General features: G+C 37.5%; 1 protein-coding gene across 2 annotated transcripts in view; it reads right to left on the reverse strand.

Moving 5' to 3' along the window:
* Positions 1 to 4,770: 4,770 nt before the first annotated feature.
* TERF1 (telomeric repeat binding factor (NIMA-interacting) 1) overlaps positions 4,771 to 21,829 on the reverse strand; it is a 65,493-nt gene continuing 48,434 nt past the window's right edge. Inside the window, exons 7-10 of one of the 2 annotated variants that reach the window (XM_006860016.1) lie at positions 20,683 to 20,742; positions 18,927 to 19,022; positions 15,428 to 15,527; positions 4,771 to 4,947 (exon numbers count right to left, since the gene is read on the reverse strand). In XM_006860016.1, the coding sequence (XP_006860078.1) occupies positions 4,771 to 4,947; positions 15,428 to 15,527; positions 18,927 to 19,022; positions 20,683 to 20,742 (433 nt within the window). The remainder of the gene's footprint in view (positions 4,948 to 15,427; positions 15,528 to 18,926; positions 19,023 to 20,682; positions 20,743 to 21,829) is intronic. The other variant, XM_006860017.1, reaches the window with a different exon arrangement.

Below are 21,829 nucleotides of genomic sequence, written 5' to 3' on the forward strand. Positions count from 1 at the left end.
AGGTTCGCAGCCTGATTCGTAACCACTACGCTACCAGAGCTTCTTTACATATATATATATAGAGAGAGAGAGAGAGAGTCAGAAAAATAGAGGAAGTCCCCCAGAGAGATGGATTGGCAAAGTGGCAGCATCAGTGGGCTCAAGCATGGCAACAATTGTGAGGCTGGCCCAGGATCAAGCAGTGTTTCGTTCTGCTGTGCATAGGGTTGCTATGAGTTGGTACTCACTCGATGGCACCTAACAACATATATACATATACCCTCACACATTTAACTTGCGTATGTTAGGTTATAAGCTCTGAATAAATATAGAGCAAACTCAACAGTTTTCCACAGGACAAGTTAAGATTTCAGTATGCCCTGGTAGCACAGTGGATTACGAATTGGGCTGCTGATCTTGAGGTTAGCAATATACCAACCGCTCTATGGGAGATGAGCCTTTCTGCTCCTGTAAAGATTTTACAGCCGACTCAGCACACAACCACCACCACCACCATCATGCATTTTGTAATGAAAAACTAGTTTCCTAAAAATGCTTAATTTGGGGTCCAATGAAAAAAATAAATTCTTAATTATGAAAATTATACTATCATTAGCACTTAAGATGGTTTCTGAGGCTAGCAAGCTTGGAATCAACTACAATAATCCAACATCAGGTATACAAGGTGCATTCAAGAAGTTCATGGAAAATTGGAATGAAAAGATAATGGAAATTTTCCATGAAATTTTTTGAAGCCTCTTTGTAATTTCCTCCACAGCATTGATTTTCTTGTATTATGTCCTGGTTCTTGAGAGTCTGGGTAGAAGACAGAGATATAAATGGTATGAATTTTATTCCAATTATGATCTTTCTTACACACACATTCAGAAATGTTGTCATTAAGTGCCTTTGAGTCAGTTCTGATTCACAGCGACCCTGTATAGGATCTTGCAGTTCACAGTCCAGTGCTGAGCCCACAGCTACACCAGGAGCCCTCCTAGTCTCGTGATTTTATGGTTGGAAAACAAAGGAAAAGAGGCTTATTTAAAGGTCTGGGAGAAGAACCTGAGCACGCTTACAGACGGTGCTGTACAAGCAAAGCCTTTGAATTTTTGAAACAAATGCTAAATAAAATTCAGCATATTTCCTTTGGGGAATTGCACAAAATTTGAAATATGTGAAAATTTTTGATTGTGTATTACTAACACATTACTAAATTACCTATCTCTTGGCACTTAGCATGTGGCTCGGTGGGATAAACACTGGACTGTGAACCATAAGATCACATGTTCAAGCCCACCATCAGCAGCTCCTGGGGAGACAGATGCGGCTTTATGCTCCTGTCAAGATTTATAACCTTGGAAATCCTGTCCAGGGTTGCTATGAGACAGAACCAATTGACAACATACACCTTCGCCAGGTAATGGCAGAATGCCAACAAGCTTAACAGGCATGGAAGTATTCCCAATATTTCACATGGAGTAACAAGAGTTTTAACTGTATGTAGGAATAGACTTATTGATAGCGAAATTGGCTTTGCAATTTCTCAAAAATTGATAATAAAACATTCGAGTTTCACCAAGACTGGGAACCTTAACTGTAAATCCAGCGTTCACATTTTATGGCAGTTTCTAACATTTCTAAAAAAAGGTTTTTGAAGACGTTCCTGGGTAACTTTTTATATGACTTATGCTTTGTATGCCAGTAAATAAAATTTCTGTGTGTCTTTTAAAAATTGCTTTGTTTGACTAGAAAATAGCCGAAATTTCTTGGACTTGTCAGACAGTGAACAAAATTTTACCGAAACAGAAAGCTTCAGAATTGATACATACAGGTACAGTGACTAATCATAATAAAGTCATGATATATTTATGATTCAAAATAAGTGCTATAATGTTGAACATATTTGAGTTGCATGCAATCAATTTTTCACCTTAATGCATTTAATCTTTACTTCATGGCCACTAATTACTTTCATATTGAAGTGATTTTTTATTAGTTTTCTTTAGGGAAATTTCATAGGCTAGAGGACTATTAAACTATGATTTTGAAAAGTTCATTATTAATTCTAGTAAAGGCCAAGGACACAGTTTAGAACCGAAACATGTAGTCCTAAGTGATTAATGAAGAACCAAATGTTTTTGTTTTAAAAGTTAAAGATCAAAGTATTTAAGACCTCCTAGGCATTCTTTTTTAATGAGTGCTTTATAGTTTGGGTCCTTTCCACTGCACTCTACCAATGTATTACACTGGTTTCCAAAAGTATCTGTGGAAAGTAATTTGAACAAAATGTATACTCACCCAGGGAAAGGAATCACACTATACACTTTTTAGGATATTTTATTAGGAAATGTATTAGTTACACCTAGGTGTCCCTGAGTGCAGCAATCAATAAAGCACTTGAGTACTAGTTAAAAGGTTAGCATTTCAAACCCACCCAGAGGAGCTTTAGAAGATGGCCTAGAGACCTATTTCTGGAAGATCATAGGTTGAAAATGCTATGGATCAGTTCTACTCAGCACACAGTTGGCATCATGCATAGGAATGAACTTGATGGCAACTAACAGCAACAACAAAGTTAAGCAAAAATAGCAATAGTTTAAAAACTCTTCTGCATAAAAACTGTTACTTAGCCATCTTTTCTGGTCAAACAAAAATGTTGCAAAATAAAAAGTTTCTGCCTTACTAAAGTCTCCTAGCAAAGGTTCATAAGCTCTGGTAGCAGTGGTTATGAGTCGGGCTGCTAACTTCAAGGTCAGCAGTTCGAAACTATCAGCTATTCCCGAAAGATGACACTTTGTTTCCATAAGGATTTACAGCCTCGGGAACCCTATGCAGGGTTGCTATGAGTTGGAAATGACTCCACGGCACATCATCACCACCACCACCACCAGCAGCAGCAAAGGTTCATGGAGTCCTGGTATGGCGCTGTATGATAAACACTGGACTGCAAGGTCAGTTTGAACTGAAGGGTCGGCAGTTCAAACTAACCAGCCGCTCCTCAGAAACCCTGTACAGGTTCAATATTTATCAGAACCAACTTGACAGCACTTAACAAAGTTGATTTAAAGAGTAAAGGCCTGGATATTATGAGGTATATGAAATCAGATATTCAGAGAAGAAACATCACTCTTAATATACTACCAATGATTTCATCTTTTCTCTAAGCTGATCAACAGCAGATCAATTGAATTTGTGTTTCAGGACATGTTATTAGTAATAGAGTTTTATGAAGAGCCAGATAAGATAAATCAAGGTAAGCATATTAAAAGTTAATGATGTATACACCCTACAAACCTGCCCCCTGGTCATCAGCACACAGCGCCTCTCCCACTCTGGGTCTAAAGTTCCCAGCCGCTCCATCTCTCCACGTCACCACCACCTCCATCTCTGGCGTCACTGCCTCTCCGGGTAGGGTCTTGCTATCTGCTCTTCTCCCTTGGTGGTCCCAGGGACCTCTGCTCCTAGACTGGAAAGTTAATCACGCCCCTCCTTTTGCCATAACACTTCTGCCTTTATATTCCCAACCCTCACAATCAGTCCTGATAACAATTACTCACCATTGCATCACAAGAGACCCATCTGCATCTCCTTTCATCAGCACCCCCACCGCGCCCCCAGGCAGATTGAACATTGTAGGGCTTAGCTCCCCAATCAAAGTGTGTATTCCCACTGAGTCTTAGTCTTAGGAGGAGGTTTGCCCTGAGGTGACCTGACCACTTGCCTTGATGGCTCCTGGGTGAGCAACTTGCTTGTTCTTGTAATAATCCGTTGGTCTGCCTATATTGTTTTGTATATTTTTCCTGTCGGTCTTTGTTTCAAGAAGTATCTTTTGATCTTCTAGCTGTTCCAGGTTGGACTGGTTGTCCTTTCAAGTGGAGATTTCCCACCTCAGAAGATTCTGGATGCATAGAGGGGACTGTAGCCATGGCAAGGAAATGATATATGATAGGATGAACATAAAGCTGATGTTCTCCCATGTAAACTATCACATAATTCACAATAAAACTTAAAAAAAAAAAAAGATATTTCTAGGATTTTGTTGCCATACTTTCTTGACTTATGCTGTATAATGTTACTGCATTATCACAGACATATAATTGATCATGGTTAATACTAATTTAAACATTTACAGACTACCATCTATCCCCAATATTAGTATATTAAATATATTAAATGAAAGTATCAGAGAACCTCGTATGTATAGCATCAAGTTACAAAGCAGCTTTATTTAAAGCCATTTTTGTTCTAACTTTGAACACTGGAACAAAAGTCAAATGTACAAAATATGACATGAAGCTAGTGTTGCTAATAATAAAAATATGTCCAATAGGTAATATTTTCTAATGTTTCTTTGTATGAAAACGTAGGTATGTGATAACTACCATATTAAGTTGTATATTTATCATTCTATAAACAAATGTCTTGGTAATTAAGTAGCATATTAAGACCATAAATCAAGCCATGACCTCTGTGTCAAAGGCTTATTATTCTCCAGTGACTGGGAAAGTTCATTTTTATGTGTGTGCTATGGCGTTGAGGTCAGTCTACAGAAACAGAACAGCTTAATAAAAAGTATTTTTTTTCTCTTGTCAGGTTTTCTATTATTGGAGAATTTGAGAATGGAAGTTCAATGAGGTAAGGGTTCAATAATTTTACATGTCATCAAATGAAAAAAATTCTTAAGGACACAATGGTGGCAATTATTTTACTGTTATAGTACAATCCTTAAATGAATTAAATGACTTTGTTTCACAGACAAACACTATAAAAATGTCTTTACAAACATATTTAGTCTTCGCTATCTGAGCAAATCAGTTTCAGTTTCTTCATAGTCCTCCATCTGTCCTTTAGCATGACGCTTGTTCGGTTGTTGAATTTATAATGTAACAGTATTTTAGTCCAGTTTCCCTCTCCGTATTTCCTCACACCACTTCTCAGGTTTTTGTCTTCTTCCCAAAGCCAGGCCTTTTGATAAAAAGTTGAGTAATTATTTATAGAAATAATTTCTTGAAGACTATACCAACTATAAATGCAACCATTTTAAGTAATTATTTTCAATGATGAATTCAAATACTGTTAAAATGACACTTTTACTCTTTTCAGAATGAATAAATTTCAGTATATACTTCTCAGATATACTTATCACTATGATTGACATTTTACATGTAAACACACTGTAGTTCCTTCTACATAGCTGCACATACTGGTAGCTGGTCTTAGGTTCAGTGTTCATAAAACTTACTGTCCACAAATGACTTTATCAGAAAATCTCAGAAACAATGGATAACACCAATGGTCAAACTCATGAGGTTAAGCTTCTCAAGAGTGGGATAAAATGTTAACTATTAATATAGAAAACTTTTCATTTTGGCACCAATGAATACATACATAAGAGTATATCTCTACATAGAACCCTTTAATAAACTCACTGAAAAGCCTGTTCTGCCTGTGGTAGGGGAAGTGCCCTGTGCATACAGCACATCAAACTGCAATTTGCTACAGGTGATCAAATAATTACTCCATGTACTGTCATACTAGAAGAGTGACAGAACCACTTGAGTAATTATTTAGTGTGACTACAGTAGGAGGAACTTGCCTGATTTTACATTTTCGTTAAGAAATCCGTTCTTTATGTGAAGAAAAGAGGTGACTTGAAGACGACAGAGATGTACTCTAAGGTTAAATCCCATAAAAACTGGCAGTAAGCTCAAATAAACTTTTGTAGAAGTTTGTTTAAGCTGCCACCTTATGTCTGATTCTATCGTTGTTGCTGTTCCCTCTGTTTTATGACTTGAACCCAACCTTTTCCCGACCGGTTTCTAATATTGAACCTGTGAACACCAGCAACTGTGCTATCTAAATGTGTATAGCTGCCCAATCTCTGACAGACTGACATCCTCCATTCCATTCTTCCTACAAAGCCTCACTAGTCTGACTGCCATTGTCTGTAACCTTTGTTGCTGCTGTTAATAAACCCATAGCAATCCTATATACGGTTTCCAAGAAGCAGCTGATGAGCTTTGGGGTCATATAAATCTTTGAGAATGTGGTGAAAGTAGAGTTTTCCATAGACATAAGTCACTGAAAAGTGCAGACATCTAAAACTTTACATATAATCTTAAGGTTTACAAGCCACAAAACCAAATACACTGCTGTCAGGTTGATTTCAACTCAAAGTGACTGTATAGGATAGAACAGAACTGCTCTATAAGGTACCCAAGATTGTAATCACACTACTCTCTGTATCTTTCAGTTAGCAGCTGAATGAATGCTTAACAACGGCGCCACCAGCACCACAGACTCACCTTAAAAAGCCTATGCTGGTATGAAGTCTAAGTTGTTATACTATTAAGTATGTGTTGTTATTCTATTAAGTATGTGTTGTTGTTAGATGCTGTCAAGTTGGTTACGATGCATGGCAACCTTATGCGCAAAACACTGCCAGGTCCTATGCTATCCTCAAAAGCAATGTTATGTTTGAGCCCATTGTTGCAATTACTGTGTCAATCCATCTTGTGACGTGACTTCCTGTCTTTTGCAGACCCACATATTCATCTTCACTGAAAGTGCATTCTACTTGTACTTCCAAGACAGAGCTGTTCATTTTTCTGGCAAAAATCCACGGCATAATTCCATATTCTATGCCAATAATTCAAAGGCATCAAGTGTTCTATGGTCTTCCTTAGTCACTGTCCAGCTTTCACATGCCTATGAGGAAGTTAAAAATACCATGGTTTGGGTCAGGCACATCTTAGTCCTCAAACTGACATCTTAGCATTTGATCACAAAAGAGATCTTGTGTAGCAATTTGCCTAATGTATGTCATTTGATTTCTTGACTGCTGCTTCCATGAGTGTTGATTGTAGATCCAAGCAAAATGAAGACTTTGGCAACAACTTCCATCTTTCTGCCATTTATCATAATGCTAGTACTTACTAGTCCAGTTGTAAGGATTTTTATTTTCTTCACACTGAGGTGCAATCCATACAGAAGGCTGTGATCTTCTGATCTTCATAGTATTTTACGTCCTCTTCGGTTTCAGCAAACAAAGCTGTATTATCTGTATGGTGAAACAATACACCCTGGCATTCACCTTTCGTAATTTTAAACCATTCAGCATTCCCTTGTTCTGTCTGATTCACTGCCTCTTGGTCTATATACAATTTCCTTATGAGCACAGTTAAGTGTTCTGGAATGCCCATTCCTCGTAATGTTATCCAAAGCTTGTTAATGATACACAGTGAAAAAGTATTTGTATAATCAGTAAAGGACAAGTAAACATCTTTTGGGTATTCTCTTCTTTTAGCTAAGATCCTTCTGACATCGGCAATGATATTTCTAGTTCCACATCCTCTTCTGAATCTGATCTGAATGTCCATGGGACTTTTAATACTCTCCTCCAACACCATAACTCAAATGCAACAATTCAATGGTCTTCCTTATTCACTGTACAGCTGTCACATGAATATGAGATTATTGGAAATACCATGGCTTTGGTAGGGCACACTTTAGTCCTCAAACTCTGACATCTTTGCTCTTAAATATTTTAAATAGGTCTTCGACAGCAGATAATACAACATGTCATTTAATTTTTTGATCGCTGCTTCCATGAGTGTTGATGTTTGAATTGAGCACCATGAAGTCTTTGGTTACTTCGATTTTCTCTCCATTGATAGGATGTTGTTCATTGGTCCACTGGTGAGGATTTCTGTTTTCTATATATTGAGGTGCAACCCATACTGAAGGCTGTGGTCCTTGGTCTTTATAAGTAGGCACTGTAAGTCCTCGTTGATTTCAGCCAGCATGGCTGTATCATCTGCACATCACAGGTTGTTTAAGAGCCTTACTCTAATCCTGATGCCATGTTTTTCTTCATATAATCCAACTTTTCAGATTTGTTCAACATACACATTGAATAACTATGGCAAAAGAAAGCAACTCTGGTGCACATCTAATTTTAAACCATTCGATGTCCCCTTGTTCTGTTTGAACTGCCTCTTGGTCTATGGACAGGTTCATTCATCATGGCCACAATTAAGTGCTGCAGAATACTCATTCTTTGAAATGTTGTCCATACCTTCTCATGATCCACACAATTGAAAGCCTTTGCATAGTCAATAACGCACAGGTAAACATCTTTCTAGTGTTCTCTGTATTCAGCCATTATCCATCTGACATCATCAATGATACCCTTCATTGTGCATCCTCTTCTGAATCCAGCTATGTTGTTGTTGTTAGGTGCCATCGACTCGGTAATGACCCATAATGAACTTATGCACAGCAGAAGGAAACAGCCTGATTCTGAGAAAACCTCACTACTGTTGCCTCGCTTGAGTCCATCGATGCTGCCACTTGGCCAGTCCACCATCTTGTTGGGGGTCTTCCTCTTTCTCTCTGACCCTCCAACGTACCAAACATGATATCCTTCTCCAGAGAATGGTCATTCCTGACAATATGTCCGAAGTATAACAGGCGAAGTTTGGCCACCTTGGCCTCCAAGGAGCACTCTAGGTGCAATTCTTCCAAATTGGCAGCCCATGGCACCTTCAATACTCTTCATCCAACACCATAACTCAAAAGCATCAATTCTTACACAGTCTTCCTTATTCATCGTCCAGCTTTCGCACACATATGAGGTTATTGAAAATACCATGGCCTGGGTAAGGCGCACCTGAGTCCTCAAGTTGACATCTTTGCTCTTTAACACTTCAAAAAGATCTTGTGCAGCAGATCTGCCTAATGTGAGTGTTCATATTTGATCCAAGAAGAATGAAGTCCTTGACAACTTCAATCTTTTCTCCGTTGATAAGAATGTTGTTTATTGGTCCAGTGGTGAGGATTTTTGTTTTCTATACATTGAGATGTACTCCATACCAAAGGCTGTGCTCTTTGATCTTCACTTTCAGCAAGCAAGGCTGTGTCAGATGCAAATCGCAGGTTAATGATTCTTCCTCTAATCCTGTTGCCACTTTTTTCTTCATATAACCCAGCTTTGTGGATTAATAACTCAGCATACAGGTTAAATAAGTATAGTGAAAGAATACAACTTTGTCACACAGCTTTTTAAATTTTAAAACATTCAGAGTTACCATGTTCTGTTCAAACAACTGCTTCTTGGTCCAGGTACATATTCCTCATGAGCACAATGAAGTGTTCCAGAATGCTCATACTTCACAATGTTGTCCATTCAGTGTAATTATCAACAGGTATTGATTATATGTTTGTTTTTCTGTGGTGTTGCTGCTTTCTTTGTTCCGTGTCTTCCTTTGTTGAGTTCATGCTTTTTGTGTTCTTTCTGGTGAGTTTCCTCATAGTTTTAATGTTTCCATGTATTTCTTGGTATGTTGTGAAGTCTTCATTTTCTTTGGGGTTGCCTTATTAACTTTTCTCTCCATTTAGTGCAGTCTACTTTATCAATCAAACTGACCTTCTCACTATCTGGATCTCTGTTCCTACGTGTTTACCTTCTTTAACATTGTACTTGTTTTGATCGCAGATTGTCTGTTCTTGTTGGTTCTCAGCCCACAGAACTCCCTTTAGGATGTTTTGTAGCACAGGGTTGGCTTTGGCAAAATCCCTTAGCTTCTGTTTATCCTGGAATGTTTTGAATATAACTTCATATTTAATAGCTTTGCTGCATAAAGGATTCTTGGTTGGCAATTTTTTTCTTTCAGGGTTTTATATATGTCTCCCCATTGCCTTCTTGCTTGCATGGTTTCTGCTAAAAGATCCGAGCTTAATCTGACTTGCTTGCCTTTGTATGTGACAGTTTCTGTTTTCCCTGGCTACTTTCAGAAGTGTCTCCTTACCTTTGATTTTGGAGAACTTGACTATGATATGTCTTGGTGATTTTCTTTTGGGGTCTATCCTTCCTGGGGTTCGTTGAGCTTCATGAATGTTATCATTTCACTTTTCAGGATGATAGAGAAATTTTCTTCCAGCATTTCCTCTGTGGACTTGTCTCTTTATGTTGTCCAACATGAATCTTAGACCTTCTTCAGATTTTTTAAATCCTTTTTTGTGTTTGTTCTTGTACATGAGTGGTATTGAGAGATTTGTCTTTCACTGGTTCTACCTTCCATCTCATCTATTTTGGTCCTTTGCCCTTTCAGAGTATTGTCTATTTCTGATTTCTGTTATTGATAGTTTGGACCTCTTTCTGTAGGTTTTGAATTGTTTCCAATGCTCTATCTATCTATCTTATTTGATTATTCCTGTAGTGCTTTCCTGACTTCTTCATTTTTCTCAACTCCATTGTAAAGTGTTTTGAAACATTTTATTATCATTTTTCTGAATTCCTTCTCAGGCATTTCAAGGCCTGCCCTCCTTCCATTTCATTTTTGACAACTTTCAATTTTCACAGATTCATACTTTGTGCATTCCATGTTCCGACTATCAACAGATGTTTATTTACAGCTGTTGCTCTTCATTTTGAGTTGTGCTCCATCAGCAAATGAAGGTCCCATGGGCTTTTCTACCACAGGCTTTCCATTCACATCATCACGGTCAACTCTACTTTGAAGAGGCAGTTCTTCCCCAGTCACATTTTGAGTGCCTTCCAACCTGAGGGGCTCATTTTCCAGTACTATATCTGACAGTGTTTCTCTGCTATTCATACGGTTTTCAATCACTAAATATTCAAAAGTAGTTCGTCACTCTTCTTCCTAGTCTGTCTTTGTCTGGAAGCTCTTCTGAAACCTGTCCTCCATGGTTAACCCTGTGGGTATTTAAAATACCAGTGGCATAGCTTTCAGAATCTAGCTATAGTCACTAGAAATTCTGTGTTGTAGCTGTTTTTGAATTATTTTTAGCAAAATTTTACTTGCATGTGATATCAACGATATTGTCCCATGGTTTCTACATTCTGCTGGGTCACCTCTCTTTGGAATGGGAACAAATGTATGTCTCTTCCAGTCAGTTGGCCAGGTAGTTGTCTTCCAAATTTCTTTGCATAGATGAGTGTGTGCCTCCAGTGCTGCATCAGTTTGTTGAAAGATTTTAATTTGTATTCCATCAATTTCCTGGTGCCTTGTTCTTTGCCAATGTCTTCAATGCACATTGGACTTCTTTCACTATCTTTGGTTCTTGATCAATATGCTACCTCTTGAAACGGCTGAACATTAGTATCTCTATTCCATCTTCTTTTAATGCTTTCTTCATCATTCAGTATCTTGCCCATACAGAATCCTTCAATATTGTAAGTTGATGCTTCAATTCCCTCAGTTTAGAAATGCTGAGCATGTTCTTCCTTTTGGTTTTCTAACTCCAGGTCTGACCATTTTGTTGTATTTGATTATGTCTTCTTTAGCTGGTCTTAAAATTTTTCTGTTCAGCTTTTGTACCTCCTTTCTTCCATTTCCTTTTAAATTTCTATGCTGGAGAACACGTTTCAGAGTCTCTTCTGAAATCCATTTTGGTTGTTCCTTCCTTCTTGTCTTCTTAATGACATTTTACCTTCTTTCTAGATGATGTTCTTAATGTCATCCCACTAACTCTTCTGGTGTTCAATGTCTAGTGTATCAAATCTGTTCTTCAGATGATCTCTAAATTCAGGTGGGATATTTTCAAGATCTTATTTTGGCTCTCATGGACTTGTTTTAATTTCCTTCAGCTTCAACTTGAGCTTGCATACGAGCAATTGATGGTCTGTTCCAGTCTATCCCTGGTCTTGCTTTGGCTGATGATACAGAGCTTTTCTACCATCTTGAATTCTGTGTATTCCAGTTTGTTTTTATTGTGAATTGAGTGATACTCAACCTATAATATTTTGTTTCATTGCAATGATTATAATCCCTTCCATGCAGCATTGGTTAACAGTATTTGCATCTATTCTCTCTTTTGTTTTGTTTTTGATGTACACAAAAACATGCAGGAACATATAATTCTTTAAATAATCAAAAGGCATATTCTGTAAGCCAGCATCTCGGGTGCCAGCACACAGCCTTTCTCTTTCCATGAGTCTAGAGTCCTCAACTGTTCTATCTCTCCATGCCATCCGTCACCTCTGCTTCCATCTCTGGTGTCGCTGCTTGTCTTATTAGGGTCCCATGTTCCACTCATGCTGCTCTGTATTAATGGCACTAGGATACTCTGTTCCTAGAACATAAGATTACTCCTCCCTTTTTGTTATATGATCTTTTATGTTGTTGAAAAAATCTATCTGCAATGAAGACGTTACTGGTCTTACAAAACTCTATCATGTGATCTCCAGCATCACTTTTATCACTAAGGCCCTATTTTCCAACAACTGATCGATCCTTCCTCTTTGTTTCCACCAATCACCAATAATTATCAATACAACTTGATTGCATGTTTGTTCAATTTTTGATTGAAAATGGTATAATTCTTCAGTTTCATCATCACTGGCTTTAGTGTTGTTGTTAGGCGCTGTGGAGTTGGTTCCGACTCATAGCAATCCCTCACAGGGTTTCCAAGGCTATAAATCTTTACGGGAGCAGAAAGCCTCATCTTTCTCCTGTGGAACAGCTGGTAGTTTCGAACTGCTAACCTTGTGGGTCGTAGTCCAATTCATAACCACTACGCTACCAAAGCGCCGTATTGGCTTTAGTGGTTGGGAATAAATTTGAATAATAGTAGTATTAACTGGTCTTCCACGTAGGCATGTGGACATTATTATCACAAACAGTGTTGTACTTAATGTATGTATATATGCATACACATACTACTCTTCTTCCCATAAACAATCTGCATTTGTCTCTGTTCACGTACCTACCCACACAGTATTGTTGTTTCAAGATTGTATATATTTTATTGTTTACCTCTATCCCCTTTAGCCCTTGTATACCTCCTCTGTATCTTCACATTGCCGTCCCCATCAACTAAGTTAACGTATATCTACCCTATAACCAGTTAAGTACTCTCCCTTCCCGCCCACCTGTGGCATCCATCAAACAATGTTTCGTTTTTCTCTTTCAACCTTTCATCTATTAGTGGGATATATAAAGATATATAAGTCTCACTCTTCCTCCCTTACCCATTCAGTCTATCTCAATCCATGTATTTCTGCCCATAACATTTGTTCCAGGGTTGTGTGTATCACTATTTACATCCATATTCTTGTTTTTTTTCTGCCACCCTCCCTCTTCTTGTAGATTGCCTTGCCCGTCACCTAAGCTAACGTGTCTATCCTCTAGCTAGTGAATTACTTGTTCCTCCTTCCCATTCAAAAAAAAAAAAAAATGTTTCTTTACCCTGGAAACCTTTTCTTAAGCTTTTATAATAATACAACCAAGGTTTTAACATTAAATACTCCATTTTCTTCTCCTCTTGAAAAAGAAAAATGTTTACTTGATAAGCTATTTAATGATTATACTGGAATTATTTTGGTTGAAACACAAGGTTGGAAGTCCAAGTCCACCAGTTGCTCCTCAGGTGAAAGATGAGGCTTTCTGTTCTTACAAAGATTTATAGTCTCAGAAATCGTATACAGGGCTTCTATGACACAGAATTGACTTGAGAACAGTTTACAACAACTAACATCTAAATGTTTCTTAGTTGATAAAAATTTCACCTATGATTGAAAGTTGAAAAAAGCCTTGAAAATCTTACAAAAAAAGCAGTCATATAGTAAATAATGGGAACTATATAATGTGATGCTTAATTTTACATGTTAACTTGAGTAGGCTACTATGCCCATATTGTTTGGTTAAGATAATGGAAACGTGACTACTGTTGGAACATGATGGGCCTGGTGCTGGAGCTGCTCTTAGGGAACTCACTACAGTGTTGCTATGACTTGAATCTGACTGAAGGGTACTTAACAACAAAAGCATCAAGGGAGTTCTTTAAAGAACTTTGCTTTTTCTCTTTATAAATGGCCTTGTAGCAGAAATGAGGTCCTCAGTTTTACAAAAATTTGTCTTCACTTTAAAACAACAGAATCAACCCCTACTTGAAAGAAACTCTTCATCACACAATCACCTTCACTTGCTTGGTATGCAGCTTTTAAATCATTAAAAGGCTTGGAGCCTTGGCTTCACTATTTTTATATCCCACATGCTAACAGGCATTATGCTTATTTTGATCATCATAACCAAATTACTAATAACCTTTTCATTTCAGTAACTAAACCATTGCCTTGTTTAGTATTAACTATAGCTGTCATCAAGGCAAAGCTTTTCACATGCTCCTGTATTCTCACTTTAAAATTGTTCCAGTTGTTGGCCTAACACTTTTCCAATTACTATACATTCCACTTTATTTTCAATTGTGATTGTTTTCCTTTTATTTGATGCATCATTGGTACTTGCTTTAAAGGAATGGTTACAAGGGTAAATACGAGGAAAATTTAGATGCATACATTATATACCAAGCCAAGGGTTAAGGTCAGCATGCTGTTGTTGTTGTTAAGTGCCACTGAGTCAGTTCCCACTGACAGTGACCTATGACACACAGAACGAAACAATGCCCAGTCCTGGGCTACCCTCAAAATTGCTGTATGTGTGAGTCCATTGATGCTACCTCATAGTCCAACTCATAGCGATACTGTATGGTTTCTGAGGAGTAGTTGGTGGGTTTCAACTGGCAACCTGTGGCTAGGTTAGCAGCCCAGTACTTACCCTCCAGTGCCACATATCGTATAATCAGACTTAAAAAGGTGGTAGTTCTCCTTCTTAAAGCAGACGAGCCTATGGATCACTATTCTAAACTATCATATAACTCAAACTTTTAACCCAATGGGCTAAAGATCCATCCAAATGACAACATTTAGGTTGGCTACTGTCTATAGTTCCTCAAGTGTCATATTTGTTTTACCTTGCTTTTATTCAAGATACTAAGGAAAAGACTGTTTCTAAATATTTGCAATATTATCCTAAAGAAAACAGAATGATGTCTAAAGTAGAAATAGCCCCTTCTCACTTTACAAGTATGGCAAGTTTCATTTTTAAAACACAACCTTGCCAAGTTTTCACTGGGTAGCAATGGTATAAAATACATCCTAAAGCAATCAATAACTGAACAATATACTATGATACAATAAGGTGCTACAATAGGACACATTTACTTAGTATTAGTATAAGTAACTATACTTGCTGCCCAGTCGATCCCACGGGTCAGAGTAGAACTGTGCATGGGGCCTTCAAGAATCAGGTCTCCAACTGTCTTGTGAGGGACCTTTAGGTGGATTCAAGCTACCAATCTTTTGACTAATAGTCAAGTGCTTAACCACCCAGTTAATTTCTATATTTAAAAATTCAATTCTATATTTTCTGGCATATTTTTTATATACTTTATAGAATCTTTTTTAAAGTAGATACTTCTTAGGAATGTAAAGCTTATAATGTGGATTTAACTCCTACATTGCAATATCCTTCAATTTCCTCTACACTTTTTAATTCTCCTGGGTTTTTATATAAACAATGATCATCTGTTAATAATTATAATTTTGTTTTCATTTATTTCTTGTCATACATGCTAAACTTACCTGTTTTTTCCTAACTCGATATTTTTCAGAAGTTACTGGCTGATCTTTGTAATTTCCTTTCTTGTGTTCACTTGATCTTCTACTTAACTTCACGTTCTTTCTTCCACCTAAAAGCAGAATGCTATCATCAATTATTGATCCACATGAAGAGAAGACATTATTGTATTTTTAAAGGGTACCCAGTGGATACCTGAAACTGCACATGGTACCCAATCATATAAGAAGGGGCTTCAAAAAGTTGGTGGAAAATGAAATTATTTTCATGAACTTCTGAAGTTCCCTTGTCTATATACTATTATACTCTATTTTGTCCTGTACATACACAGCTATAATAAAATTTAATTCATAATTTAGACACAGTAAGAGATTTAACAACTTAATGGGCAGATAGTATACACAGCATAGATAGGCTGAAAAACAGAATGATTCACATCTCAGGTGGCATGGAGCAAGATGACAACACTTAACATTTTTAATGGTTTCAGGTAATAGTGGGTACATGAAACCACAGAAAGCAAAACAATGGTTAAGAGGGAATAACAGTATTTATATATAATTTGTTGTTAAGTGCCATCGAGTTGATTCCGACCCACAGTGAACTTGTACAGGGTTTCCGAGAAGCAGCTGGTGAGCTTGAACCACTGACTTTGCAGTTCATACAGCTTTGCAGTCTGGCTCATTAACCCACAATGCCAACAGCAACCCAAAATAAGAGGTTCTTTGATACAAGACCTACATGAATTAAATTAGAAAGCATAACTTTATATGTGTGTGTAAAACATGTACTTCTTGTTGCTAAATGCTATTGAGTCTGTTGCAATTCATAGCAAATTTATATAGGGTTTCCAAGGAGTGGCTGGTTGATTTGAACTACTGATCTTTGTTAGTAGTCCAGTGCTTATCCTATAGTATCCCTCTAGGACTCCAAAATATGTAATGTTAAGTGCCACCGAGTCGATTCTGACCCATAGTGGCCCTGTACAGGGCTTCCAAGGAGCAGCTGGTGAGCTTGAACCACCAACCTTGCAGCGGTTCAAAGTGAATTTGCAGTCCAGTGCATTAACCTACAGTGCCACACCAGGACTCCAAAATATGTAATAGGAAAACTTAATATCATAATTGCCAGTTTTCTCCCAAATGAAATTGTTTCAATGCAATTTCAACTGAAGTATCAAGAAGAATTATTTGTAGGAGTTAACAGGATCATTCTAGAACTATGTGTTCAGAGAGGTAGTCTGCCATGGGTCCTGAAAACCCCTGAAGTTCTTGCTGAATGTGTAATAGGCTCATTCAGCTCCTAATACTGAGCAAATTCTGTAGAGAGACGCATGGGTAAAAACTGAATGACACTGTATCAAGAGATGATGGAAGGAACAGAGTCACTGTTTCAAAAAGAACTGACTGACAAACAACCATTTCAGGAAGGAGCATATGATCAAGAACTGCTGATAATGAAAGAAGATGTCACAGCTGCAGAGTAGGCATTGGTAAAAAACAAGGTCCCAGGAATTGAGGGACTATCAACTGAGATGCTTGTAAAATAAACGCAATGTAAGAAGCATTAACTTATCTTAAGTCAAGAAGTTTGGAAGAACAGTTACCTGACCTATTACACATGAGCAAAATTTTGCTGAAGATATCTCAAAAATGAGTGTAGTCATATAATAGGGAACTGCCATGCATTCAACCCAGACTCAGAAGAAAATGTGGAACAAGGGAGACCATTATTGATATCAGATGGATTTTGGCTGAAAACAGAATATCAATGATGTTTACCTGTGTATTTTCAACACACAAAAGCATTTGGCTATACAGATAGTAACAAATTATGGAAAACGTTACAAAGAATGGAAACTCCACAACACTTCACTGTACTCATGGGAATCTTCCATATGAATTAACAGAACAAGGAGATACTATATGGTTCAGAATTAGAAAAGGTATATAGTAAGGTTGGGTCCTTTCACCTTACTTATTCGATTTATATGCCAAACAAAGAATCCATGTAGCTGGACTATATGAAAAACACAGCTTCAGGACTGGAGATCATTAACAATAATCTGTGTGATATGCAGATGGCACAACCTTGCATACTGAAAATAAAGATAACCTGAAACATTTACTAAGGTCAAAGATTGTGAATTACATCTGACTCTAAAGAAAAAGAAAAACCTCCAAATGTATCCATAACACATCATCATGATAAGTAGAAACTGAAGCTATCAATGGTTCCATTCCATCTGAATCAATAATCAATGTCCATGAAAGCAGCATTCAAGAAGTCAAATATATTGCACTAGGCAAATCTGCTGTAAAAGTCCTCTTTGAAGTTGTAAAAATCTAAGATATCTCTTTAATAACTAAGGTAGACCATCTGGTCCAAGACAGTCTTTTAAACTGACTCATGCTTACAAAAACATTTTTGGTTATGTGCTGTGGAGTCAGTTCTGACTCATAGCGACTCTGTACAGGGTTTCCGAGGCTATAAATCTTTACGGGAGCAGAAAGCCTCATCTTTCTCCCACGGAACAGCTGACCTTGCGGTTCGTAACCACTACGCTACAAAAACTAAACAACAAAAAATGAAGACAGAAGTAGAATGGGTGTATTTGAATTGTGGTGCTGATGAAGAGTACTAAATATACTGTGAACTGTTGTTAAGAGCTGCAGAGTCAGTTTTGATTCACAGGAATCCTGTATAGGGTTTCTGAGGAGGGGCAAGTGGATATGAACCACTAATTTTGAAGTCAGCTGTCCAATGCTTATCCTACAGAGCCACACCAGGATTGCCTGAAGAATGAACATATCAGTCTTAGAAAGAATACTATCATGCTCACTTGGGACAAGTCATTGGGAAAGAATGACTGCTAGGAAGACTTCATAGCTGGCACAGTAAGAGGGACTGATACAAGAGCCACAACAAAATGGTACGAAGATGGCACAGGACTTGGCCTTAAATGATCATTATACTGATCAGAAAGCATTTCAGTTTGAATCAGTATGATTTAAAAATATCTGCATTAGTACAATATTGGGAACATTTCTTTGTTGAATATATATGGAGATGGGAATTTACAAGCAAATTGTAATGGAAAACTTATGAATGGCTTTTAGTAGCTTTTTTTTTTTTTTTTAAAATGTAGGTTTTAAAATTTAAATCCAGCAAATCCTTTCATAAGAATAGTAAATTATGAATGTAATAAAAGTAGACAGAAAACATACCATTTGATACTATTTGTTTCAGAAACATTATTACCTGAAGTTCCTGAATACAGTCTAAATAAAAAGGCAGTGTACTATAGTAAAAGTAACTCAACTAAGCAGTCAAAATTACTTTCTAATTTAAACATCGCCTCTAATGAACCCTGTAAAGTTAATGCATCCAACCTGTGTGCTTCAGTTTTCTGAAGATTGTATTTGTGTGTGGCAGTGAGGTCAACAGTTGGAGACTTTTAAGCACGTACCCAACTCTACACTTAAAAAATGACATCACCAGTACTCACTTTGAACCGTTTCCATTCTTTTCTCTTTCTCATTAGGACCGTGTAGTTGGCTTCCACAGTCAAACTTAGATAAAAAGAGATTCTTATGAGACCTGAATAAAATAAGAAAGCTCGTGAATGGTTCCAGGAAAACTAGCAAAGTTACAGAAAAAAAGATAGGCAATTTATCTTATTCTTTATTCTGGGAACCTCTACTTTGGCCTGCTTCCCTACGGGCTCTCTCTGCGCAGAGCTCATTTTTACCTTTGACCTCTTAAAATTTGTTGCTAAACTTTCCTCTCCTTCATCACAAACCTATTGCTTCCATCTAACCCACTCAAAATCAAGATTCTTTTGGCTTTCCAAATAGACCAAGAAAAAGCATCCTCAGACTGTGAAGCACTGAATTGCATTCTCTCCTATGGCTTATTTACTACTCACAAAAATTTCTAGTATTTCCTCACATGATGTTGTTAAGTGCCATCGAGTCGGTTCCGACCCACAGTGACCCGGTATACGGTTTTCGAGGAGCAGCTGGTGAACTTGAACCAAATTATCTTTACAAATTAAAAAAAAAATTTTTTTTTTTAAAGAACAAAATAAAGTTGTTTTGGAATACATGATGCCAAATACACTTGTTTGACACCCTGCAAAGTAGGCCATTTTTACCTGTATGTGGATCCCAGAAATGTTCTCTGCAGCCTGCTCATCCTTTCCCAACTCCCCAAACATCCCCATCTCTGTGGCTCTCTCACGTGCAGGCTGATTTATTCTACTGCCCTCCTTAAGCCAAAAGGTCCCAGAGGTGAGTTTGTATTGGGTTGTTTTTTTCCCACCAAAGGTGCTGGGGTGGCACTGTAAGATAAGCAATGGACTGCTAACTGAAAGGTCAGTGGTTTAAACCCACAACTGCTCCTCAGAAATCCTATACAGGGTCACTGTGAGTCAGAACAGATTCAACATTACATAATAACAACAACAGAAGGCAGTGTAACTCTACAGAAAAGTTTCTACAGAAGCAGGAGCCACAAAATGGCATTTATTGTTAAATGCCACTGAGTCAATTCTACTCGGTGACCCTATATAAGGTTTCTGAGAAGCGACTAGTGGGTTTAAGGCACTGACCTTGCAGTTACCAGTCCAGTGCATGTCCTCCAGCACCACAGCAGGGCTCCTAACATTCTCCAGTGTCACTCAAAAGCACGTCTCATCATGTTTCTCTACTCTCAGGTGCTAGACGGTAAATCAGTGCTCTCATGTGTAGCCCATATAACATCCTGGCCTCTCAATTCTTCATCTCCAATAACCAACCTCCTTTACACCAAGTTAGTCATCCCCTCCCTCCAGAAATGCCGCATCCCAAACTGCTGTCTTTAAAATCCTTCATGCAGACTTTCTACTCTCTGAATATGTTACATTGTAAATCACCATCAGTATTAGTTAATTAAACATTGTTTCGCAGGTAATTTCTTAAAGTCAGAATTTTGGAATATTCATCAGAAATGTAACCCTATCCCATGACAGAGGAAAAGTTTACAAAATATCTGCTTTCAAGCAGTACCTATTCATGTATTTCATGAAAAGCCTTACAGGTCTCTATAGTTTGGAATCTGAAGAATGAGGAGTAGCGTACCAGTAGAAATATACAGCGCTCTGAGGTATTCATTTTATCCCATCATTTCTATGATAGTTATTATAACATACTTGAACCTGTATGAATTAGTTTAATCAAGGGTTTTTACAATAGAGAAGAAAAACATCAATTTACCTCACCTCAATAAGGATACTGTACCCTCTGAGGATTCAGTTACGACAGACTGTTTGTCACTAACACTTAAAGAGAAGAAAAAAATTTGTAAGATGTAAACAGTAAACACAAAACAATTTCGTAAAGACAACACTATCTACATAGGCAAGTCAAATTTCGATTTATAAAATATATCTCTGAAAAGAAACCCTGGTAAACTTAGGACATACAGAATTCACTACAACATGTGTATTTTTTTTCTCCAGATGTGCTTAAAAATTTTCTTCCCAAACAAAGTAAGCTTAGTTAGGTTGTTATCTAGCATTCATTAAACCATTCTTTCAAAAAGCCTTCCATGGTTCTTTATTTCCACTGATTCAAGTTAAATGTCTTGGCCTCCCCATCATTTAACAACTGAAGGGAAAAACAAATCTCATCTCCCCCTGGTTGTAGATAATTTACCTCACATATACAGCATTTAATCATTTAACCCTCCATACATTCACTATTCTTCTGAAATAACATGTGCTTTTCTATTCACCGGCAAAAATCTTAGGCATTCTTGAAGCATCTTATGTCTATCTGTAAGACTTTAATACTGGATTACACAGTACCAGCTACTATTTGTTTTGAGTCCCAGGGTGGTATAGTTAAGCACTGGACTGTCAGTTGACAGTCTTAACTGACCTAGGCATATCTCAGAAGACAGACTGGTGATTTATTTCTAAAAAGGTCACAAACTTGAAACATCCTATGAAGCAATTCTACTCTGCACACGAGGCCACCATGAGTTAGAATCAACTACTATTAGTTTATAAACTTTACCAGACAAAAATACTGAATCCTGCTTATTCCTGTACTGATACTGGTGAATCTGAAATGCCCTAAGTACTCCCTGGAGAGTTTTGATATTTGACTGATGCCTGATGGTTAATCTTTTTCAATTTTGGTTTTAGAGAGCCCTGGTGGGCACAAGGGCAAGCAGTTTAAGCCTATCAGTGGGTGGCTCCACAGAAGCCACATCAATCTGCTCCCATAAAGATTACAACCTAGAAAGCTCCACTGGCAATTCTATTCTCATATAGGGTAACTATGACTTGGAAATGACTCACACAACAATTCTACAAAGAATTCTCACTCTAAGGAGAGATAGACACACAAATAGTGAAGTTA

Source organism: Chrysochloris asiatica, unplaced genomic scaffold (assembly GCF_000296735.1).
Source record: "Chrysochloris asiatica unplaced genomic scaffold, ChrAsi1.0 scaffold00036, whole genome shotgun sequence".
In the NCBI taxonomy this organism is placed as follows: domain Eukaryota; kingdom Metazoa; phylum Chordata; class Mammalia; order Afrosoricida; family Chrysochloridae; genus Chrysochloris; species Chrysochloris asiatica.